The sequence below is a fragment of the Dermacentor andersoni genome, unplaced genomic scaffold (assembly GCF_023375885.2).
Source record: "Dermacentor andersoni unplaced genomic scaffold, qqDerAnde1_hic_scaffold ctg00000033.1, whole genome shotgun sequence".
Classification (NCBI taxonomy): domain Eukaryota; kingdom Metazoa; phylum Arthropoda; class Arachnida; order Ixodida; family Ixodidae; genus Dermacentor; species Dermacentor andersoni.
The window spans coordinates 1283335-1309439 of NW_027314755.1; the positions used below are offsets into that span (position 1 = coordinate 1283335).

The 26105-nt window shown below is 45.0% G+C and overlaps 1 protein-coding gene across 3 annotated transcripts in view; it reads left to right on the plus strand.

Moving 5' to 3' along the window:
• The window catches only part of LOC126518113 (uncharacterized), a 35313-nt gene extending 10598 nt beyond the window's left edge, over positions 1-24715 (plus strand). The window contains exons 3-10 of one of the 3 annotated variants that reach the window (XM_055064147.2): positions 43-169; positions 3049-3125; positions 7190-7316; positions 10119-10192; positions 11785-11926; positions 13051-13124; positions 20255-20381; positions 24080-24715. In XM_055064147.2, coding sequence (XP_054920122.1) covers positions 43-169; positions 3049-3125; positions 7190-7316; positions 10119-10192; positions 11785-11926; positions 13051-13124; positions 20255-20381; positions 24080-24398 — 1067 coding nt within the window. In that variant the 3' untranslated portion in view covers positions 24399-24715. The remainder of the gene's footprint in view (positions 1-42; positions 170-3048; positions 3126-7189; positions 7317-10118; positions 10193-11784; positions 11927-13050; positions 13125-20254; positions 20382-24079) is intronic. The other 2 variants (XM_055064149.2, XM_055064148.2) reach the window with 2 other exon arrangements.
• The last annotated feature ends 1390 nt before the right edge of the window (positions 24716-26105 follow it).

A 26105-nucleotide genomic window follows, 5' to 3' on the forward strand; every position in this document is an offset into this window, starting at 1 on the left:
AGCGACGAGTAAACACCTCTGCTGTTTTTTCGGGCGGTGCAGATGACACTGACAGCGGAAGCACGAACTACGCACCTGTGGTGTCCACCACTACTGCCGATCACGCCTGGCCCAGAACGGGCCACGCTAACATCGAGAAACTATGCTCCCCTACGAAAGACACCGCGAGGTGAGCCAACATATCGAAATAATTATTGACATAACACAACCAAGCCATTGGGCAAACTGCAACGGCGACCGGGCCTCTCACTCCCGATTTTATGCCACATAGAAAATAGCAAAATAGATCATTACTGTAAAAGCAAGAGTAAATGTCTACTTCAAAGACGCGTGAAGAGGTTTCAAAGATGCGTGAAGAGGTTTCAAAGATGCGTGAAGAGGTTTCAAAGATGCGTGAAGAGGTTTCAAAGATGCGGGAAGAGGTTTCAAAGACCCGTGAAGATGTTTCAAAGACGCGTGAAGATGTTTCAAAGACGCGTGAAGATGTTTCAAAGACGCGTGAAGATGTTTCAAAGACGCGTGAGGATGTTTCAAAGACGCGTGAAGACATTTCAAAGACGCGTGAATACGCTTCAAGGACGCAAGACGCGTCTCATTTCTCTATACAATAGGGTTGGCTCATGCGGTGTATACAGGGACAGTGCCGCAGCAACCTTCCCCTCGAAGAATGTGGCCAATGTTGGGCAACAAGCCTCTTCGGTGGGCTCAGCCCAGCGTTGCACCGCCATCCAAGAAAACCTCATCAACTTCTATGTTTGTGGCATATAAAGATACTGTCACTCAAGGCGAGGCGTTGCCAAATTACCACTTCCAAGAATAGCGCTGAACACGATTAATAGACGAACGGCACCACCGTTTCCCTTCGAGCCGTATAACCCACAGTAACCCTGGGTCATATAGAACCAAAAGGACTCTGCAAGCTAAGTTACCTGTCTTATATTAGACACGCAGCACAAATGTATTCTCCAATATGTACCCACTAATATTGCAGAGGAACGTAAGGAGACTTTTACACAATTTATATGACGTCAAACAGCCTATTTAGAAACTTAGTGCAAAAGTACTGCGAACCGCTGTGGTTGCGTAGTGGCTATGGTGTTCGGCTGCTAAGCACGAGATCGCGGGATTAAAGTCCGACCACGGCTGCTGCATTTTGATGGGCGCCAAATGAGAAACCACCCATATGCTCAGAGTTAGGCGCACGTTAAGGAGCCCCTGGTAGACCAAGTTATTACCGAGTTCCCCACTACGGCGTGCCTCATAATCAAATCGTGGCTTTGGCAAGTAAAACCCCATAATTTATCAATTCCTAAAAGCTCTGGGTGTTCAGGAAACACACGTAATATCTACACATACACTTTCCTAGGGAATGTCATTTTTAAGAGAGACCGCGACGATGGTCTCACCTCGTCGGCTGGTGTGGCTATAATAGTAAATAAATTCCTTGCCATCAAATACAACTCAGAACGACCTTTGAAGCTGTTGCTGTCCCAACACTGCTGCTCGACAGGCTGGTAAAAATCACTTCCGTTTGCGTACCTCCCAACCACCAAATTCGCGAAACAGTTTCAGAGCCTTACGGATGAAATTCCGGAAACCCACAGAGTATTTCGAGAAGAAAATCACGTAGCCCCCATTGGGGAGATTCTCGCTGGAAGTTTGTCTTTTGTGGATGCCTCTTTATTGATAACGAGCCAAAATTCTTCAGCTTGAGATAAAGCATTCTCCTCGAAAGACAGCAACACCGCATCATATACACTCATGCCCTACCTCGAGTGGAACGTCCTAAATAACTCGTGAGAACTCTGCTACGGCAACTGATCAGACTATGTCCGCAATAATAAAACACATTCACGCTGATACGCATATTTCTCTCGCCAGTTTTGAACGCCATGTGGGCAACAATATAAATTTCCATAGCACTGAAAGAGGTTATTTATGCCTCCATCTTGAAACAGGGCTCGGATACATCTTCTATGACCTATGGCGTCATGAAGCTGCTCGTTTAATCTATTACAAAAGATGATCACTCGTGGGCTATTACTTTCTTGAACGAGACAAACTACTTGACGTTTATGAACGATGCTTTAAAACAGGCAATCCACAACTGACCACCTCGTGCGGATTGTATCTTACATACGTATCTTACATACGTATACATGTATCATTGTTGTTGTGAAAAATGAATTGAGCACGTTCATTTATTCCGCAACGTATGCTTTAATCCATTGATGTCGATGACTTGCCGATTCTATTTAACTCGTGTGACCTTGCATGCTAAGAAAGACAAGTTGAAATTGGCTTGACCAAAGCGTCAACACCAGCGCAGAATTGATTTAAGCCGCATTTCTTGAGAAGCCCCTCCTTTATTTTTTTTCAAGAAATAGAGGCGTCGTTCCGGTTTCCCATATTGAGGTGCATCAGCAAAACTTACCTGTGAATAAAGAGCACTCAATTTTAAGGCAGCATTTTAGGCCGAAGTTAACCTTTACTCTACGCCTTAGAAAGAGATAGGGTAAATGATAGGCATTGAGGTTACCCAACAATGAGCCCGATTGGCTACCCTGCACTTGCGGAAGGGAAAAAAAGGGGGGGGGGGGGGCAAGATTAACAGAAGAGGAAATCTACTGTGGATATTGCCGATGCAGCAAGAGTTCTCTGCTCTATATCACAGTTTGTCACTCAGTCCTTAAGTACTTTGAAAAGAAATGCCCCAAAAAACAACGTGCATTCTTAAAATTCTGTCGCAAACAACGTGGGGTATAGTGACAAGAGCTTCCTCAAACATTTACAAATTCCTAATTGGAACACGCCTAGATTACGGGGCCAAAAGTATCAATTGGCTACTTATAGTGCCTCGATGATGCGGATTGTCCATCACCTAGGCTGACCCGTTGTAAGGGCTCTGAGTGAGACCGAAACATTGGAACCATCTTGATTACCAAACAGAGCTTTGGTTTCTCGGAACTTGCTTATAATAAAGGATAATTTCAACTTTTTGTCACCGCTGTAAGTATCTCATACCAATACTTTTTTTTTAATTTGCAGCTGTTCTGACGACGCCTGGCGTTGCCAGCGGAACGCGCAGCACAGGCCGATAGCCGACCAGACGTACAACCTCGACGGTACGTAGGCGATGGTCATTCGCCTTTGCAATAAACATAGGAGAGATGCCCTACGTCCACCGTGGCAGTGGTGCATTTATTGCGCATGAAGACGCGATTAATCAAAGCCGCCAAGTCGGTTTCCGCAGGAGGCGCCTTACCAATCTCCTTAGTAAGAAATTTGTGCAGATGCGTGCAAACTCATGCACAACCTATGTTTGAATGCATTTATTCTCAGATCAGTGAAGTGCAAAGGCACGCTCCCAGGTGATGAAGGCAGAGGCCCAGGCTGTACGTTTTACGCAGTCATCAATTCAGGAGCAATGAAAATCGGCGCTTCACCATTGATCTCAATTTTTATTTGTCAAGCAGAATCTGTGTGTTCGTCGTGCTGGCACCATAATTTTTCTCTTAAGCACGTTGAACTTTGTTGACAAAGATATTGCTTAGATACCAACCGTGGTTGCCATGGTTACTTTGCCATTGCGCGACTTTGTGGAAGGCATGCGGGTCCCAACGATTAGTCTGGAACATTCGATGACTGCTGTATAAAAGCCGACGCTCTCGACCCGCTGGTCAGATTTTCGACGATCCGTGTTCGTCGCTATCGTTGTGCCATAAGTGTAGCCTGTTTTTGTGGGCACAGGTTCGCCCAATAAAAGTTAGTTTTGTGTTTCACAGTATTGCTACTGTATTCTTCAACGTCACCAGCACGTGACATCATCAAGAAATTCCACGACATGAAGACACCACTGCTTCCCACACTAAATACGTTCCTTTATTTTGTAAGATGATTAGCACTGTTTGCTTACTTGAAGCATTTTTAGTTTTCCCAGTACCTGTGCAACCTCCTTCACTGATCTAAGTGATATTAGTTGCGATTTTAGCGGTGCTACTCATACAAGTATAAACGTTCGACAATGAATTTGCCCCAAATATTCCCGTATGCAACAACACTATAGTTCATTAAAATTCAGAGATGCTAAACTGAAATCTTTAGAACAGGAGGTTGGCAAGCGGCTTTTATTTAAATTTTCTTTATGCCATGTGAAGACGCGATTAGCGTTCTTACTAGACTCTCCCCTCCATTTCACATTGTAAATGGACGTGTATTCAGTTTTGCGGTCTGTCCCTACATTGGCTTAATGCTAACTGACCTATCATCATTGGTCGTCATGAGGAAGCTTCCACCGTGATTATTGCTAAATCTCGTGCTTTTCTTTTTTTTTAATTTCACGCAATTACTGGGAAGTTAAGATGTGTCCCCAGCTACAACATTTGCAAACCTGGCTATACTGTCCCCACTTGTAACGTACATTTATGCTCTCTGTTGCACAGTTTGGTGTCATTGCCTCGCAAATTATCACTTCTTCATTGGTTTCCAAGCTAATATGAGGACTGCAACACGACTCTTACATATGCTGACTGACTAATTTTTTAAATGCAAAGCATTTTTGGTCAAACTTTGCTACTCTGGCAGTGTCTGTCTGTCTGTCTGTCTGTCTGTCTGTCTGCCTCTGTCTGCCTCTGTCTGTCTCTCTCTGTCTCTGTCTGTCTCTGTCTGTCTCTGTCTGTCTCTGTCTGTCTCTGTCTGTCTGTCTCTGTCAAACGCCTTGAATGTCTCACGGTAGTTTTGTTAACTTGGTAGGCACAAAAAATGGCATAATATGACTAGAACGCATCAGCAATGATCAATGATGGGGCATAATTCGGATATGTCATGTAGGTCATGAAACAGCCTCCTACATCTTGGTGCTCTCATGGTCGTTTCGTTCACTTGGTATCTGCAACAATTGGCATAGTATGTCAAGACTGCATCACGAACAGAAATGACAGGTCATAACAGGAAATTCCTGATTTTCGTGTCATGTACCTCATGAATTAGCCACCTACGTCTTGGTATGTACCAAAATTGGTATAGTATAAGAGTGTATGACGCACCTAAAAACTTGGTGCCCTTCCAATCTGTGAAGAATGACCAAGGAGGCTGTGTATGTGGGCCCCTTAATGGCGAACTGCACGCTGCAGCGGGTTGACCCGGCATTGCATTATCTTCGGAATCGTCCCACGTATGGAGAGTCCTAACGCCTGCTTAACCTCCGCTGCGGGTCTTCGGGATTTTTTGTTTCCGTGTGGACCCGATCCGGGGGGAACTAGCGCTTAACAGCACTCCTGTAATTGATTGGTCCTGTCAAGAGTGAAATTCATGACATGCGTGTCATGTAGGTCATCAAACATCCGCCTACATCTTAGTACTCTCACAGTCGTTTCATCAACTTCGTAGGGTACGCGCACACGGCTTCGCATAACATCGACTCCCACAGGGCGTGTGATCTGCCAGATTTTAATGTTGTCGTATAGTCTATCCATGGCCTACACAAGGATGTTGGGAATGACAGCCGCTTGAAGCATGAAATACACGTAGCCCGGCAGGGGCGTCCGCGTCACCAGGCGTTTGGTGTTTTGCGGCACCACGTACCCGAGCACGAGGCTTGGCCCCTCCCACCTTCTCCTTTCCTCTTCCTTCATCTTTTTCTACGCACACGCACGCACACACACACACGCACACAATACATGCAGCTCCCGTTTTTGGCAACCTTCAGGAGACGTTGAGCAAAACTCGGGAGCCGTAATCCAGGAAATCAAGACGAGAATGGGAGGTGACTGGGGCGAGAACAAAACGAGAACAAGTGGGCATCGTTGGGAGATCAAAACGAGATCATCCGAGGAACCAGTCAAAATTAAGAAAATGCAGTTTCTTGCCCTCAACTCCCTGTACAGGCCCGCAATACGTAGGCTAGTTACTGCTCGAATAAGTTAGATATATTTCTTCCGATTCCAATGTTAGCGAGCAGAAGGAGTCCCAGGTGAAAGGGGTACACATGCTAGTCTCGAACCACTGGGTGCTATGGGAGGTCGCCCTTCTCAGCCACGACCTCGCCTATCAACTTTGGGGTATCCGGCACGCCTAGGATACCACCCGTGTCAAACGCCTCGGGCCGTCACCTACATTGGGGTGGTTGTAGCTCCACTCAGCAAAATTCGTCAAACGTGTCGAATAGAGTTTTCAATCACTCACTCCTATTTCTTACTCTTGCCTGCTTACAACATCACTCAACCTGCAATTTCTTGTACGCTGAAGTTTACTTGGTCAGTTCGAATAGCGACGTTGAAAACACAAATACAGCGCCCCATACAATAAACTCATTTTTTGGCGCTGAAATATGGTTACCAGTGTTTTCACAGGCAGAGGCGCGTGAGTTACGCGGCGTGGATTTGGCGCCGCCTCCAAGAGATGGCGCGCCGCTGCGTGGCCAGGCTGGCAGCGTCGGGCGAGCCGCGCATGGTTATGAGGGTTAAAATGGTTTAGTAAACGTCGTACTTACTTCAACCAGTCTTTCTTTCTGTAAGCCATTTCATACTTGCATGTAATCGAGATTCCAGAAGCACGGGCAATCTTCATTCGTAATGAGCTCATAAAAATACATCGCTTGTAGCCTGTATTTCCTTAACAACTTCATCTAGAGGAGTCCTCAAATGCGATTCGGATACCGCCTTCTGATATGCGAGTACGTCGTTGACAAATGCATGTATGAATCATAGCAGGTCAACAAATTCTGCAGAGGTTGCACAGGGCACATTTTTTCTTTGCCTTCGTCTACAACGGGCTATGTCGGCTGCTCGTAATACATGAACAAGAGCAAGAACATTGTGAAGCATCTGATGCGCCTATTATTTGATGATGCAGCAAATATAGTGGGTGAAGGTTAGCGCGAAGGAACGGACATGTTCATTTTAGCTCCGAACAATATCTTGTTCTGCCCGAGGTATGTAATGGAGCGTAATCTTCCGAAGAGGCCAACATTGCAGAATCTTGCGTGGACAGCTCCCTTATGCCCACGAAGCCTTGCATGCATTCAATACCGAGTTTCATAAAGAAAATTACACCGCATATGCAAACACTGCAATAGGATTCTTCTACCACTAAATGCTTTTGGCTTGACGATAAAAAAAAAGTCCTTTCTTATGATTTGGCCTAGCAGAGCTGGGAATTCACACTTTTTATGTTCTTTGATAACATACAGGTGTCTATTCCAGCAGTAGCCCTAGTCACCTGCACCTGGGGCCCACAAGCAGCATCGATCACAAAAAGCCCAGCACAAGCCGCGCTGGAATGGTGGAGGCATCTGCAAGTTTACAATACGGAGCTAGGTAAGGCGACATTAAGAAAAGTTTCATTGCTAAAAACTCGGAGACTACAGGGAATGCTTACCGGAGTTCAATTGTGCCTGCCCCCTCTAAATGTTCAAAGGGAGCGCTAGCTCCGATGTCTGAAACAGGAACTGCATCAGCAGTTTTGAGCATTCGGCAGGCGGAGCTGGCGTTAACATACTTCCTTGTTGCGAGAGAACGACTCGACACGGACAGAGCACAAAGCAATGGGTTTCCTACAGTATACTTGAGAGTACTCGGACACATCAATCGTTGAGCCCTCATCGGAATGATGGCAAGTACATAAATTTGTCTGATTATTCACACGTTGTTGTGGAGCCGTTTATTAAGCTTTGTCTGCCTTCATTATCGTAAATTTCAGAGCAATTTATGCACTTCGAAGTGAGGAATACGGTGCAAATACGCACAATCGGTACTAATGGAAGCCACTGAGCTTGTCGAGGTGGCCAAATCGAAATGCGCCAAGCGTCTCAAGGCACTGGCTTGCCCGCAATAATTATATAAATGCGTTTCACATTGCTTGTCGAAACATGCGTCCGTGGCGTAATAGTTTCAATATTGCACCCATGTGCTTAGATGTCCTGTGTTGCAATCCTGCCGTCAGAGACAATTGTAATATTATTTATTCAATTATTCATTACGCAGGACAATGTTGAAAAACCAGTTTACAAAGTCAGTATGCCGTTCGAAGCCAGAAGGGGGAAGTTAAGGAAATTCCATGTACATCCCATAATTCCCATGCTACCGTAGAAAATAGCACCAGAGTTATTGGTTACTGGTTATTGTATGAAACTGTCATAAAGCAGGGGAACAGCAAAGGGCGCCATCATGAAGCCATAAAAACTCGGCCGATGTTCCATGCTGCTAACACGCTGCAATATGCGGCACAGTTGAAGGCTCGTTGCCTGTTTGCTTACTCCAGTTACGGAATTCATATGGATAGTGAGGAGCAAGATGTTAATTTAAATGAAGGCTCATAAAATGAAACAGTGTATCTAAGTTTACCGAGGGAATGTAGCGTGTGCTCAAAAAAAGAAACTTGCGCTAGAGCGACAAAACCGGCGGTGGCAGGTTGGCCGGAACGCCTGAGAAATGGCTCTTCTTCGTTTCCCTGATAGTTAGATTTGTGTGGGTGTGTCCACCATGAACAATCGCTAAATGAAAGCCGTCACTGTTTCGTTGGGCGAGCTTTGAGTTCATAGGGCGAACATATCCCACAATGTCTCGACAGTTTCAGGGGACCAATAAATCGTTTGTTAGGTTCTGGGCTACTTGCTGCTTGCGTGGAGTATTACCCGGCTTCCCTTTTTTTAACGTCATTGTGTGCCCATTGCGTCAGTTCTCTTACCGTATTCAAAGTGTGTTGTGACCCCTCAGAAAAGGCACCTGAATTAACACGACTGTCGGATGTACATAACTCAGTCTATACCCTCGGTCCCGCATCCAAGTGTATTCAGTGTATTCATAAGAGCGCCTGCTTAGGCGACTCTTGGCACACCCATAAGTTCTGTATATTGACTTTTTTACCCGAAGACACACCTCAGTATGAGCTTAAGAAAGAGCGCGATCTTGCAAAACTGAAGCTATGCAGGTTCCGACTATATTACCTAGAAGAGACAGTGGCGCTGCACTGTTTTGTTGAATGCATTGTAATGCGCGATGGGGTCACTTTGGATCGGCATCTTTCTCGCAGAGCCAGGACAGTTTCAATGCCGGCCTGGCAAGCGAAGCAAAATGACGGTTAAAATCTTTTCCTAAATCAGTACGTGACGAGCTGCTTTTTCTTTATTGCTACATACGCAAAAATATTACTCAATCAGGAGGACATGTGCTTTTATGTCCAAATATGCGAAACCACAGAGTGTCTGCAGGTCGCTCAAGTTTGAGAACAGATTTCCGTAAGCATTGCAACAGTTTGCCAGCATATGTTATGTACTGTAGGTGAGATAACTTCATCGAAAGATATACTGCCGGTGAATAAAAACATCTTACGAATGTTTCATTTGAAGAAATCTATATCAAGGCAGCCATAAACATGTTTCAGGTTATGCAACGTTCTAGATAACGCCGTGGACCTCTATAATATCCCGACATTCCATAGGCATCACGATGTCCGACAGAAAACTCGCATACACAGTGTCGCCAGATGTCCTTCTAGGTAATATTGCGAGAAAATTTATGATAGGGACTATCGAGGCCTGCTCGTAATCATCACCAAGACCCTTATGTCCTAAGTATGACGACACATGTGTAGCCCAGGCAGACTACTGGAAGTCCCGTGAACATCTGCAGGTGGGAGGGCGACCAAGAGGCGGCGAACAGAGAAATCCTTGGTACACACCGGCTTCCCGCTCATGCATGGTTGTAGGTGGCCTGATCAGTGCTTCGGAAATCACTTGTAATAGGGAGTGGCGTCAAGGAACGTTCACTTTGGGACAAGCACCTGTAGCCTTCTTCGCAAGTCTTTATTCAAATATACAGTGTTTGCAATACCATGATACTGACTTTGTTTATTGATCTTATACCTTGGTATAGATGTAGTAGCTTGGCCCTTTGTCTTGCCAAATAACATTTTTGTTCAAATTGATCTCGTAGCTGGCAGTATATTGTATAAGATCAATGTATCTGTGTAGGTTATGGTTGCAGGGCGCAAACGTTTCAAGAAGGGGACTTGTGCTCATGAGTTGCATCAACTTGCCGAAATGTTGGCCTCGGAAACAACCTTTGTTACGCCACTGTTAATCACCTCAGGCCTTATTGTTCGTTTGTTTTCTGTTCTAGAAATCCTCAGACCACGCGGGTTCACCAAAGCAACACGCAGTACTACCCGACTGCAGGCACATCCACCATCCAGGGTACGCGTGGGAAGGTTTTTAGACGTTCGTCTACCACGCCTCATCTTGCTGGTGATTGAGGAAGCTGATGTCTGGTATCGCACACGATACATTTAAACAGCGTTTCCGCTTGCTCTCAGATGCACGGTTCTGCGCATGTAAATCTGAGCAGAATATTCTAAATTGAACTGTCGTTCCATGAAATAAGGTTCCCCTGTGACAAGATTGAATAGACTATTCGCTGCGTTGATCAAACTGCACGCACGTGTGCGATTCTGCTCTAATCTCTAGGATAGTTTGTAGATTATACTTCAGCAATTTCTGATGCCCATTTACTAGACTTACGGTAGCTATATGTGCATTTATAATGTTTAGCGTTCCCAAATAAAGAGGCGGAATACAACATGCGCTATAAGACGCTACCTGGCCATGTGAGATAGGTTTGTCGCAACTACGAGACAGGTTGTCCCGGTTTGCTGTTCAACATATGTCCACGTCACGACGAATGAATACAGTGGTGACGCTGCTCAACCCTTGCATTAGTAGCAATGCTTGTTTTTGGAGCTCTCTATTAAAGTGCATAATCGCATGATGAATTCAACTCGGCTGCGCATCTAGTTGTTACCTTAGACTTGACGAAAAAAAAAATTCTACGAAATAGTCGTAACAATTCGATGGAATGTAGAAATGCCAGACGCCGACGAAGACAACTGTGCATTATTGTATAACAATTTCGACAATTTCTTCTACAGATAAAAAAAGGCTTTAAAAACCTCAGGCTACGCTGGATCCGTCCTCGACATGACCACGTGTCCGAAGCTAAGCTCAATTTCTTGAAGGAATGAATTGTTGTGCCCACGCGTAAACCATAGATGCACGGGAAAACTATGCCGGTTTCTGAGTATGAAAGCTTTGCAGTTTACAAAAGAAATTTGCTTTTTTACCAACATGTCTGATGAGGACAACTCTTTCTTGGCCTGGCGGATGACAATTTTCTCTTTCATGAACCCCTCCCTTGCATTTCGAGATAAACACATAGGCAAAAGATGGAGAGCTTATGTTCGGGTTCGCCTAAGCCAAAGCCGTTGATCTTACAAAAAGCTTTCCCATTTAGTGAGATAAACTAAAGATAAGCAGCCAATACGAGTGCAGTAAATTACTATAAAACCCTGCGGTTTTCTTGTGGTTAAATTTTTTAATAACGGTAGAACACTAGTTTGTAGCCATTGGTCTATACATGCACGTTGAATCTTATTGTGTGATAAGCCAAAGCGATGGTTAACGCCTCGTAGCCTATAGCGGAGATAATGCATTATCCAAACACAAGAAGCTAGCAAACCAAAGTCAGGCTTTGTAAGATCAACCATGCTCTAGTCTAGGCATCAAAGGCCAAGGAATAAAACAATGAATAACTCCCAATGCGCATACTTGTCTTTTTCGTAGCGCAACGTTGGGCCTTCCAGCTTTTGTTGCTTGCATTTAGAGATGCATTACAGGCGGAAGCACTGCTGTTAAGATTTATAAGCATAAAGACTCTTACGAAAACTTATTGGTCCCCTCGCGTTCCTAGCAGGGAATGTGACACAGTGTGGATCCAACACCTCTGATTTCAGGGTATACACACAACAGAGAAACTGTAAGCACCAGTTTCACACTTCCAGTCTACAGCAGCAGCGGCGGTGGCAAATACGCAGTGGCCAGTACAAGCCACGCGGGCACGGAGGAAGCATCGTGCATTCTGGGAAATGATGCTAGGTGAGCCAAACTTCTGTAGGAATTCCTTTCAATAGAGCAACTAATTTAGACGTCATGGAACGCCGTATATGGCACAGTTATGCTTGAATTGACGAATTTGTGCGATGGATTGAAGTTCTCATGCCTGAAGCTCCGAGTATCAGCTCTTTTCACAATATGGTGCTGGCTTTAACCGGAAGCTTTATTTGGGGATCTGCTACCTAGGGCGTAAATGCGAGAGGGTGAATAGTCTTGCTCCGCAACCACCGCAACAACATTGGTAAACCTTGTGCGGTCTTAAAAAATATGGTAATATTGAAATATAAAGGAATTTTATTTTCGATTTGTTAAGAAAATCGAAACTCAAGTATGGAAATTACAACTTAATTAAGCTTCAAAAAATGAAATGATGATTTAAACCACCCTAATATCACATCTAAAGTGCCTAAAATTGATGTATTACACAGCACTAAAAAACTATTTTATGAGTAGATATCTTGGAAATTCTCGCATAAATGCTAACTATTTTACGCGTCTATGTTAGGATTGGTCATTTCAGATTTTTTTGAAGTTGGAAACCAAAACAGAAATTTTTATTCAGGCAATTCTTGGAATTTAACTGCGTCTATTTAATGCAACATCTTTCAACGAAATTCACACGGAAGATAATAAAAAACATTGTTCCTTTGCCTTGACGGGTTTTCATTATTCATTTGCCCACGAAGCTCGAACCTAATAAGGACATAAGCCAGTCTAGAGGCCGGCAAAGCTGGCATGATTTACAATTTAAACTAGAAGAGTTGAGCAGCACCATAAAATTCCATTAGCCATGTGAACAATAGCCTTAAATATAGGTATAGAAATGGCCCATTACCCACACAATAGCAAACAATGTTCACCTAAAGCTTAGCGCAGATATTTCAAAAGAGCAAGAGACAGTAAAGCATACGTGCACAAAGCGCGCATGAATCTGCTCCCGAGCAACACGCCTGCAACACGCAAGCAAACGTCTCCCTCTGAAAGGGCACTTATCTTCATGAGTTCCGCCCCCTTGTCGAAATGTTGACTTCTGCTAAAATCTTCAGCTACCTTTGTTTACCATCGCAGGCCGCACTGTTCATGTGCGTCTCTTTCTTGCGTTTTAGAATTCCTGACGCCACCGGCGCTGAGCCATGGAGTATGCAGTACTACGCGGCTTGTGGCACAACTACAGTCTCCGGTAGGTGTGGGAAGACTTTAAGCCGCTGGTATTCAACGCCTCACCTTGCACATGACTCAGCAATCTATCTACATTCGCATACGACACATTTCTAGAACATCGCCGCTGGTTCACGGGTGCGCGGTTCTGCACCTGTCAATCTGTGCTCTACATTCTGCATAGTTTCTAGTACAAGAAATGTAACTCCTGCCGCGTGAAGTTAGGCTCACGGTTGAGATGATCTGATGGGTGAATTGCTGAGGCGATAACACTACTCGCGTGTGTACGGTACTGTACTCCTGCTGAGGACAGTACCAGTAAGCCAGTAATTAAAAGAGTAAGCAGGGATTCCCAGTTTGCTATCTTGTCGACGTCACCAAAAAACAGCAGCAAGGCTCCTTCAGCTTTGCCATAAGAAGAAACGTTTTTTTCTAGGGGCGGCTTATTGTTGATTGAACTGTTTACCTGCATGATGAATTAAACTGTGCTGTGCTTCTTGTCCTTACCTAGGACTTCCCAGCAGTGCTACAATATAGTCTCATATATTACCGAAAGTGCACGCGGAGGAGCCCGAGGCAATCTTCTTTCCTCCTCGTCCTATGTTCCTTCATATGCTTTATGTCACTTTATTGGAACAAATGAATTAACGAACGAACTTGCATGCTCCCAAGCACTCTGAAATTTGTCTTCCGGGTCCTTAACAACAGCCGAGTGCTGCAACGCTAGAAATCCACGAAGAGCGCTTTGTACAGTTGAAGCACGGAACACATCGACGGTCTCCATGTTTTCCATCCATTGCTTTTAAATGGTGACATAGGTTTCATGGTGGTGTCCACAAGAGGTCGCGGTCAACGATGATTTCCAAACATTGATGGGTTCTCTTGTGCATGATAGGCTGGCCATTAGTAGCCACCGGGTATCCGGCCATTCATTTTCGCATTAAGGTGACTAATGCGCTTTCTGCTGTTAAGATGCCGAGGCGCTGCCTCTTAACATAGGCATACATCAGCGTTGCAGCCTTTTGTAATCTTGCGTGAACCTGCGGAGCAGCTATTTCTGAAGCCAAGATGCAAATGTCGTCTGCATAAATTGATATTCTGACCGAGTATGGCAGGGATTCCGCTAGCCAAATCAAAGCTATGTCGAACAATATGTGGTGTAGTGGCCGGTAATTTCACCATCCTCGGTGAATACAAAAAAAATGCTCATTCGGGTCAGGTTGCTCCTAATTCAGCTAATAGCGTGACCTCCGATTTGAACGGACACGAGCGCGTGAACGATGGCTTCACGTGAAACGTTGCCATACGCGCCAGTCACGTCTTACGATAGCGCTAAGGAGAGGCATTTGGGTGTATGCTGTTGTTGGATACGCAAAATCAATGACGTTGTCGACCGACGAAAGGCCACGTTAAAAGCGGGTCATCGCGTCTGCATAAACATTGCAATGCTCAAAAAACAACTCGAGGCGCGTGGGGACCATCCTCTCAGTTAACTTGCCAACAAAGCTGCCGAGAGCAAGAGGCAGATATGATTTGAGTTCAAGGGGCCTCTTTCCGTCACTCCAAGGAGGAACGTTGGGATGACCCAGCAGGACCTCTCGCTCTTGATGTTCAAGAAGGCGTACAGCAGCGTGCACTATATTATCTAGTCAAGGGCGAAGAGGAACGCCTGCAAACGGCTAGAGCAGCCTCCAATTCTTCCATGTAGAAAGGTTCGTCCGTTGCCGAAGCTTGCGTGAAGGGAACTTCGTACAATTAAAGATCCTTTCCTAACACTCTGTCACCTGAAATTCTCACAAAATTCTTCTCCAACATTGACTTCTCGACAGCCTTGGTGGAGAGCCTCTGCCTTAAAGTGGTTGCGTTGCCGAGCAGAAACGCGTACGTCCTGGAGATTAAGCCTTACGCAAGACAGTACTTTGCGGGGGTCCAACTAGTTACAGAATGAGTTCCATTGTTCGTTGTATATTCGGTCCATGTGGCAATGTATTTTCTTCTGCGTCCGCCTGGCCTCCCTCGGGTATAGCATCGACTTGGTGCGTCTATATCTGTTCTCTGCATGTCGACGTACTACACGAAACCTACGCTCGAAATGAGATCTAACGAATACATTGCTGCGCCAAAAGGAAAATAAAGACTTAGGAGGGAGAGTAAGAAGCGACAAGTCGAGTGCTGAGAGTAGTGATAGCGGTCGAGAGTAGTTTCTTACTCTCCCTCCAAAGTCTTTATGTTCCTTTTGGCGCAGCAATGTATTCGTTAGATCTCAACCAACTCGCCCAGCAACAAGTTCTGCTGGAAATAAGGCATCGCGGGACCAAAGTGAGATACAGCCAGCTTCTGTACGACGACCCTCTCAAGAATGTCGGGCTGCCGTCTTTCAAGAGTCCTGGCTCCTAAATTCTTAGAAAGACAGAGAGAGAGAGAAAGAAAGCAAGGATAGCAAAGGCACGCAGGTCAACCAGACGAGCTTCCGGTTTGCTACACTACACTCTGTGTAATGAAAAAAGGGGGAAGGGAAAGACTAAACGAGGAGAAAAAATGCCCCTTCATAGTAGGAGCGGCGTAGCTGTTGAAGCAATCGAAATTTACGGGCACCTGTAAAAAATCGACTTAAGGTTCAAACAAGCGACGAATCTCCTCCAAATGGTCTCTCCATTCATTGAAGTGCACAGTAGCAGGAACTTTTGTTGTGCGTGCATATTTCTTTCGTAAAGTGCTGAAAGCGTGCTTCAGTGACCCATCCTACTCTTTAAGTTCAACCGATAAAGAAAAGGCCTAATAAACATACACGTCTGGTGTATAACCAGCACAGACGATGCAATAAACTGCCTTATTCGCTTAAGCGCACTCAATTTTAATGCGTAAGCATTCCCTGTAGAGTACCCTTGCAAAATCTGTAATTAACACGAAGAGTCTTTTGTCTCCAAAAACCTTTTGTCTGCAAAATAAATGCATAATTGGTGAAGTTAACACATCCTACTGTTAAAATTGGGTAAATGTAAATGATTGGTCGCTTTAGAATAGATAAAGAAGCAATGGAAAACGACAAAAAATGAGGAAACCCGTTATTGTCGGCCCCTTGAAAGCTTACTTTTGCGCATTAGAGATGCGCATGCAAGGAAGCCGGCTTTGGTGTGCGGAGTATGAATAATCATAGAATGGCTGCTTGGGAAATGCGATAATAGTGTAATTTTACATGATTTTTGGCAGCCTAAAAAATTTTCCTCCTCTGAAATTTGTCTCCGTCATGCCTTAAAGAAGAACCAGCTTGGAAGGCCTGTATCTCAGAAATGCCAAGGATGTCTTCACATTTCATCCCACAAAGATAAGCGCAATGACGGAATTCTCGTTTCTGAGACTTCAGACCATGTAGCGTGAGGCTAACCAGTGCATAGCGGCGGCCAAAGCAAAAGGTTAGTTGTCGCTGGTTTCCTCCAACATCGAATTTCGTAGTGCTCGCTCTACAGACATGTATCTATCCAAGTAACCAACAAAGTATTGGCTATTTCCGAAATGTGGCTTGCTGAACCAGTTCCACTCGGAGAGTTTCACTATGTAGCATGATGCGGCCTATGCAGGACACGGATGATAAAGAACACAACATGCTACCGAAACCCTGAGAATTGTCTACTAATGAGCAAGCATTTTTAGACATCAGAAAAGCGGTCGGAAGGTAGACATGCATAAGGTACGATAAGCAAGTAAACAATAGCGAACTAACAGCAGAGCCAAAGAACGGCTAGCCATTATGAAACAATAGTCAGAATTTCTGCAGCATTTTTTAAATTCCATATTTCATGATAGTGCGTGCAACAGAATTTTTTCGGACTCGCGATGCAGGCAGCACGGCATTTTTTTAGAAGGTCACCGTTCCATGTAGCGAGTGTCAAAAAAGTTTACGACAGTGATGCCAGCCCCTGGAAAGAACTCCAAATGGGCCGCAGGGTCCCGGACCTGGCATCTGTTCTCCATTCGCATCTCATGACATGCCTGAACCAAGAATCGGTGCATCCACGTGTCAGGCATCCAGTAGAAGCGATAGAACACCGATGAAAGCCACGTAGGCTTCACGGCTATAGCCGGGCGCGAACCATCTTCCAATATTTCCACACAAAAAATGCATGTCGATGGCCACCACGTGTTTCCAGAATCAACAGACAAAAAAAACACGCCCGCTGTCCACGCAAGAAGGGTGGAAGAGCTCGTCAACACCAACATCGGGAAAGCACGACCTCCCTACCCTCGACCGCAGCGCCCCTTCACAGACGGGGGACAAGCTGCGTCCGCTTTACGAGACAGAGGTCTGGAAATGAAATTCTTTCATATATATATATAGATATATTCCAGAATTGCTTAACGTGGACCAATTTTTCCCTGGAAGCGTTTGTAAGAGCGTATGCTGTGGATAAGCAATTACAGCTTTGACGACACCAGCCCCTAATATAGAGGCTGAGCCTTACAAACTGTGTCCGAGGATGCGCTTAGAAGGCAGACCAGTAGCTTAGTAAAACTCTGAATAACTTAGGCAAGGTACGTGGAGATTCGGATTTGAGAACTTCCAGCGTGATCTCGCCGCTCTACATGTCTTCGTTATGGCTTCACCAAGCAATTGTACGTTGATGCCATTGTACAGCAGAGGCTCGTCTAATAGTACTCCCCTGTTTGTTCAGCAATATATCCAGACAGCTTCTTTAATTTCGCCACTTTTTGTTGGGCTATTAAGGGCAACGAAATATTCGTGCAGAATTGTGCAAGTTGCTCGCACGTTTTCATTCTGCTACTGCAGTTTGTCTTAGAAGTGTTTAATTGCATGATAATATAATTGTGAGCACAAAATATAGTGATAATTAAATTGTAAGTGAAAGTGCGTACATTTTCTCGATGATACATTTTGGAGTGGCTGTCATGCCAGTAACATCAGAATCTTAGAAAAAGATCGAAAGTCACTTAGCAATGCGAAAACCTAATGACTTCATGGATGTACACTTGCAATTATCACGTGACCGTGATACGTCATACATTGTCACGTGTCCTTCACAATTCTACCTTCATCTGCCGTAATCCACCTTGCTACAGTTTGTACGAACTTTAACCGAATATATTCCACCCTAATTCACATTCATCATCAGCCTGGTTATGCCCACTGCAGGGTAAAGGCCTCTCCCATACTTCTCCAACTACCCCTATTCCCATTATTTACCCATAATTCCTCATAATTAGCGTTGTTCTATTTACTACCTTCTGTATCACTACTGACGTCATACATGACGCTGATGACGTCACATTTTATTGCTTTATTATACATACTTTCAAGGCCTAGTAGACACAACAGAAAGAAGGGGTGAAAGTATACAATATTTGCAGTGCAGGGCAAGAATAGAAAATTTACCTGTAATACAATTTGAACAGCGATGTTGAATTAGTGCTGTCACAAACTGAGACTGTGGATGCGGGAAGGCGGTTCCATTCAGTGGCTGTTCTTGGCAAAATGGAAGAATAGCGCATCAATATTGTGTTGATGTTCGATGCGAGACGAGATATAACTTGGTGTGGTGAAATATTTTCTTTAAGAGAAGGGTTAAAGTACCATATTCTATGAAAAATACACAGACGAAGGTACCTACGACGTAACCAAAGGTAAGGTTGACCTAGTCTTCTTTTCATGGACGTGACGCTAAAATCACGTGAATAATATGAGAGAATAAAAGGGCGGCGCGGTTCTGAATGCTTTCTGAATGTTTCAAGGGAAATGACAAGATTGGCATGAGCAGGGTCCCGTATGGATTGTTTTGCGGAGAACGCCATCTTTCCTACCTGAAAGGCCATAAAATGCTTTATCATTAAAAATGCAAGACCTACACTTATTGCTCAATGCGTGGACGTGTACACGTTGCTTAGATTTATGCATCAATGCGTTCAACACCCTTCAGTCGTCGATTTAACACCCTTCTAGCAAAGTCGCACCTTATGTGTAGTATAGACCCTTGTGATAGGGTGTTTTGACAGGAAAGGGTGCTAAAAGGGTGTGGACATGGGTGTAAATACAGAAAGCACCTCTCTTACCACCCATAAGGGTGTAAAAATGTTTAATGTGTAACGCTACTTTGTGGATGCAAACCACCTTTTTCGCGACCTGCGAAAAAGACTCGAGCTTGCGCGAGTCTGCAAGTGTGCGCATGCTCTAGATTTAAGAGTTGTCCTCTTAAAGAGTTGAAACAGAATGCCCAGAATTTAGAAACTCTGCTTCGGAAACAAATATCGCATTTGTGTAAACTGATTCCGTTAGGATATCTAAAGCTGCCGATTTCGACTTAAGAATTTGCAATACGCGAAAAGTACAAAAATATTTAGGAGCGGTTGGCAATGTATCACTAAATGTGGTTTCCAGAATTGTAATATTTTTTTTATTCCTCTATAAAGATCTGTGAACTTGTTATTGTTTCTTTACAAAACTTTTCCCATCCAATATTTTTCATAAAGACGTTCAGAGCCTGAACAAAAATATTCAGTCATAACATTTTATTATTTTCAATCGCATTCAATAGGCGCCATCAAATTTGGTGCAGGGATGACCGAGAGAAAGGAGATGTATTTTTTCCCGTATTTAGACAGGAACATGCGAGCTGCAGGTTCGTTTAGCGCACTACTACATCAGAGGCTTCACAACACGGGGAACGCGTCCTTTTTTGTTTAAGACAAGTTGGCTGTCTGCGAAAGCATGCTCATTGAATTGATCACATCATCCATTGCCACCTTGGTGAAGCATGGAATGCGCCTTTTACAGGAAATTAAAAGCACCTATAAGACTCTTGTACCGCACCAAGAAATTGCGACCTGTCGTCTTTCGCTTAAAACACGGTCGTGCTGTAATCTCCTGTACTTACAGCGCACTTAGTTTTAGAAAAATTCACCATTCCACGGATCTCATCGTGACTGTCTCTTTATTTACTACGAAGTTCTTGCTCGCACTCAATGCAGAATTTCGGAAAATAAGCACCACACACAGCGACACTGCAGCCATGTTTCCCTACCAAGAAATTTCAACTAAAGCGTTTTGAATGCCACCATTTCTCAGCACGAAGTTTTCATACTCTACGAATGACCTGTCCAGAGCGGTGAGTAAACATCTCTGCTGCTTTTCCGGGCACACAGATGCCACTGACAGCGGAAGCATCAGTCACCCGCCCATGGTGTCCAGCACCAGCGCCGATCCCGCCACGTCTACTACAAGCCTTGCTGGCTTGGAGAAACCATCGTTTATCCCGGAAGAAACCGACAGGTCAGCCCACATTTGGAAATGTTCATTTTAAAGGGAAGCTGAAAGCTTTTCCCGAAACAATGAGTGAAGAGCAGTACGCGGTGGTTTTCAACCGTCTGAATTCGAATATCGCATCGAAATTGAGCGAAAGAAAGCGCAAACATATTTTATTTTGACGAAAAGTGCCGCAGCAGACACGCCCAGCTCACGCGCCTCGTTTCCGCCTGTGATTGGTCGGGCGCCTCGTGACGTGAACAATGGTGTTCGTCCGGACCGACTGCTGCCGCTACACACGAAGCACGGTGCAAAGTAGTTTGGTGATGTTTTGCTGAGACGGTCATAGAAATTTTTGAGAGCTTGCGTTTCTCTGAGAAATTCGGCGTAATGTCCAAACTCTACGAGAGCGATTTTGCGCGCGACGGTGACGGGCGATGGCTTCGAGCGACAAAACGGGCCGTCGCTTGAACAAATCGGTCGGTGTTGTCGCTCGATCGCTCGTTTCTAGAAATCTGGAACTCGTCGCTCGTAGCCCGGGAATGCTATGAGCGACTAGCCAATTGTGCGAAGCCGAAACTGGATGTACATAACTCAAATACTACTGTTTGTCGCACGGAACGAATAAACTATTGAATTTTACACGTGCAAAAATAAGAACCTAGTGCAAGACCTTCAGAAATATTTGTTGCTCCTTCTTCAGTCAAATACATCAACTTAATTTGATAAAGCATGCGTCGCGCTATAGTTTCGGCGCGTATATTGCTGCCCCCATACCGGGAAGTCGTCGCTCAAAGCCGTCGCTCGCGTGGAGTTCGGCTTGCGCACGACGAGTGAACGCGACAGCCATCGCCTCGCTTCTAGCGCTGTCGCTGTCGCGTGCAAGGTCATTTGTAAGGGGTTTATACTTGTACATACTACATGTACGAGCCGATTGCCAAGAGCCAGCCTCTCCAACAAGCAAAAAATGCTGGTGCAAGCACTGCTTTCCACGTGGACGAAGGCGAAGTGTTAGCATCTCCTTGTGTTGGAAATGTTCTTTGGCGGGTATGTTTTTTGCTAAGCTACATTCAGCGTTCCAGTGAGTACGTTTCCGGGCAAACAACTGCAGTGTTACGTTCCTGCATGCCTCCTCGTGGAACGTAAGCGGTGATGCGATCTTCAGCATTTGTGCGCTGCCCCAAAGCTGTCGGCAATCTACACAGACGGTTTAAACGTGGGAAGCTTACCGGCTGTTGTAGCACGTGTAGCATAGCACCTTCATCAGCGCGCCATCCGCACGCTACTCGTAACTGGCGAATTCGGTCGGCTACGTGAGATGGACGGTTTCTTATGTGTGTGAGAGAGGGCGGGGGTGGGCGCAGCGTCTTGGCATGAGGAGGCTTTCCAACACATGCAAACTTTACGCTTGCACTACGTTATGATAGCTGCATGCAGGCTGTTTCACAACACACGTGCGAATAGAAAATTCGCGGCCCTTGGCGATGAAACCTGCGTCAAGGGTGGGCGATAACCATGCACCTTCCGTTCAGCGTGCTAACTATCTTTTTAGGAGAACCCAAAGCACGCATTATTGGTAAACTCCGGAAGTAATCGTCACGGAAGTGGTTAGAGCACAACACTGTTGTTCTTGAGCCCGTGAAGTTGTTTCGCTTCACAGCAGCCTCCCACTCAGCTGAAAGCTTCTTGCCTTGGAGGAACTAATGGAACATCGGAACATCGTCGCGGCCGCTGGTGTTCGTGCAAGCGTAGACTGCACAGAACGCCGGCATGATCGGCCTACATGTTCAGTTGACGCTGCGCACGTCAACTACCACTCCTACATACACACAAATAAAGGAATGTAGGGTCGAGCAAAGCAGATTAGGACGGCACGCACGCAGAAATAAGCCCGGTGAGGCACGGTCGCGTAGACTGCGAAAGAGCGGAACACCAGTGTTGACGTCACTAAGCCGCGGTTTCCGGTCTCCGCTCGCATCGTCAGCGTCAGCAGCAGCGCGCGGCGCTCGACAGGGGGCGGAGCTACAGCGCAAATTTTACCAACGATTGCGTCGCTCCTAAGTGAAAAATCCCCCCCGAAATTTTACTTTCATGGTTTATAAGGTTCCCGCATCCTTATATGAGCGTTTTATTGAATTCGACAGACTCTTCAGCTTCCTTTTAACACAAATCAGCCCAAGGACAGCCCGAAATGCGGCCCATAGTGCAATCATGACTGCACTCACCAACTTGTTCTGAGGAGGGGAGTGCTGATGCCTGAAAGGTGCAATATCTGTGCTATTGCTTATAGCAGGCAGCCCCTCAGGGCAGCGTGTTATGCGTCAGCATGCGTTAGGTGTGTAGCGACACCACGAAACTAAGCACATGTGGTTCGGAACCGGCCGCGATCAGCCATGCGCGTCTTCACCTTGTCGAGGGAAAAGGACAGCCTCAGGCATAGCCAATACGGGGTGTTTGGACCTGTATGGAGCCTCGGTGGATGCACTTATGAAAATGACTGTTGAAATGTTGATGGCATATAGTTGACGAATATTTGACTCAATAGCCTTTCAACAATACCTCAACAATTGAAACCACAGAGCAATAATTCAACAGTAAGGTTGTTGGGCAGTTCACAACAAAAAGTCGTTCACTAAATTCTGTTGGTATACTGTTGAATAGTATTAAGTATTATTGAGCCATTGTTGGGTAGTTTTCCACAATAAAGTCGTTGACTAAATTCTCTTGATATATTGTTGAATAGTATTGAGTATTATTGAGCCATTGTTGAGTAATTTCCAACAATAAAGTCGTTGACTAAATTCTGTTGATATATTGAATAGTAATGAGTATTATTGAGCCAATGTTGAGTAGTTTTCAACAATAAAGTCGTAGACTAAATTCTCTTGACATATTGTTGAATAGTGTTGAGTATTAATCCATAGTTGAGTAGTTTCCAACAATAAAGTCGTTGACTAAATGCTGTTAACTTATTGTTCAATAACATTGAGTCACGAGCAATATTGAGTTTCGAAGTACATGTGAAAAACACACGCACATATGTATGTGTGCGTATTTCGCACATATATGTTGCTTTACTGATCACCGGATCACCATTGCATATATACAGGGTGTTGTTTCACGTTAGTTGAACCATAGACGTATATACACGTGTTTCAGCTTATTTTACTCAGAGTATAAAAATATGCCGATGCACCGTAAGACGATGCGACCAAATGCAGGTTGCTCACTCTTGTACGTGTCACGCTATTCTTGTATTTTTGCTAAGTAGTTAATTATACAAGAAAATTATAGAGTCATCATAAAGAGTCAGTTTTGTGGCTGGCCGATGTGCGCATGGGCGTCTTTCGTCAGCGTCAAAGCAACAAATGACAATAAGGTAAATTAGGGGGCTTTGCAATTTCTGCTGTCATGCAGTACACACAATGAACGGCTTAGAGGGTTTCTTTCACCTCGTTGATTTTTAGCCTCGCTCAACACGGCTCGATGGCTCCAAGCAAGAACGCGGTTTCGTAACAATCTCGATTTTTAAGTTTCCGCGATTGTTCCAGGCGCCAAATCCGTCATCGGAAAGCGTCGGCATTGTAATATAAAGTGTCGGTTGCAAAGGTGGTAGCACTCGAGAGGAGTAGGTTTTTCCTGTAACCAGCTCCATCATCCCAAATTTGGGCTCCTTACAGAAAAGATTAACTAATCAAGTGCCCTCCCGATCTGTTGTCTCGCAGAGTTCCTGAAGAAACCAGAGAAGCAGCGTGGCAACAGCGAGAGAACCAGGCTACCAACAGAATGCAAGAGTGCCACTTGTGTCGGTTCGGTTTCACCTACGCGGAGGCCTTTCAAAAACACGCCGCTGACCACTCGCTTGGGAAAAACCACAACTGTCCCGAGTGTGGCAAACTGTTTAAGAGCCGTTGGAATCTCACGAGGCATTTAGGTACGCACGGCGAACCGTCCTTTGAGTGCAGCGTGTGCGGCAAAAAATATTACACCAAAGGTGGCCGCAAGAGGCACATGCTTTCATGCCGCGTTGGCGCACAGGACTGAGAAGCCGTCGACGGGTCTCCTTAACAGGGCAGCACCCGCCACGAAATTGGTCGAGCAGGTCCGGAAGCACCGTCGCACCTGACGGTGGATTCGGCATCGCTACAGCCGGATATTCACTCGGGAGGAGTGCCTTCTCTGGATGTCACCCTCGCACCAAGATCCGTCATGTGCCTTCGAAGAGAACTTGCGGTCTGGGCCTCAACAGTACTAGCTGGGAGCTAACTTCCTGACAAACAAAACTGGGCTAATCTTATTTCTTCTGACTAGGGCTGAAGAAGGCCTGCGAATAAAGTTCTTACAGTGGTTATCTCGAGGAATACTGTCCGCCAGCTCTGTGGTTTCCTTCGAAGAATGCACCCTTTCTTCGCATTCCTCTAGCCATGGTTAAAATAAATTTGTCTCCTGGATTGAACAAAGTAGGGAGATATCATTCTTGGAAAAAATAGTAGTAAGGATATTTATAGTAGAGTTCTTAACAGTGAAGCTGAGTAGTCCCGCCCTAATATTCTCGAGCCTTGCTGGTAAGGTTATGAATAGTTTTAGTGCCCTGCATTGTACAAACAAAACTGCTAAAAATGGTCCATATTTGTTCAATGGTGGAAGCTCAAGACTCTGCCCGGTGAAAGGGGATACTCACAGCTGAAGAACAGCTACAATAGCTGGCTTAGCTCAGGCATGTAACTAATGATCAAATAAATCATTGCAGTGGCTAATTATTGGACAATTATGACGATGCTTTACTGCCATCCCTTTTATAACGGAGTGGATACAGCCAACTATCTCGTCAAGCAGGCTATAGCCTGCTTGATTTATTAGGTGTACTGTACATCCTTTTATTAGTGTTTTTGTATAAATATCTGCAATCCTTTTTTTTCTCAGTGCTTCTGTCTGCCTTCTATCGCTACGTAGACTTGCAACGAATCAGGTCGTATCAATTTCTTTCCTGCTTTTCTTACACTAATACTCTTAGTCTTTTCGTTATCGCGATTGCTGAGCGGTTGGTGCTTCCAGTCATATTAAACTGAAGCGCTTTTGGAAGGTTTGTGTTGCCTCCGGGTCTCGCCGAATAAATCCTTTCGCATGCCATTAGGAGTTGGCGAGTGGGCTCCGAATATACGCTGCAGCATTCACATGTCTTGTCTTGTTGCAAATATTTGCTCCGTACGTTTTTGTTCCTTGACAACGAGCTCGAGCCTCAAGAATAGCAAGCCCTTTTGTGTTATCCAACATGTTTTCTTCTAAATTTCTTTCTGCCCGTTCCTCTAAATGTCATTGGTATGTTTATTTTCATTCTTTACAGCCAATTTGGTGTCTCTTTCTCCCTTGAGTGGCTGCGGTGTTCTGCTGCTAAGCCTTAGGGCGCAAGATCGAATACCGGTTACGGCGGCCGTATTTTGACGGAGACGAAATGCGAAACCACCCGCGTACTTAGATTTACTTACTCGTTGAGGAATCCCAGGTGGTCTCCATTTCCATAGTCCCTTATTACGGCTTGCTTCATAATCAGATAATGGCTATGGCATGTAAAACCACATTATTTTTTTTATGGTGTCTCTGTTTCTGGCTCTCTGTCATGGCTCCCGCTTGTCGATTTACACTTTAAGTTACACGTTAGTTGGTTGCGAAGTTTCTCAAACTCTTTCTCCATTTTGTCTTCACGCATTTTTAAGTTCAGATAGTTGAGCATTCTTTTACAGTGCACTCCGC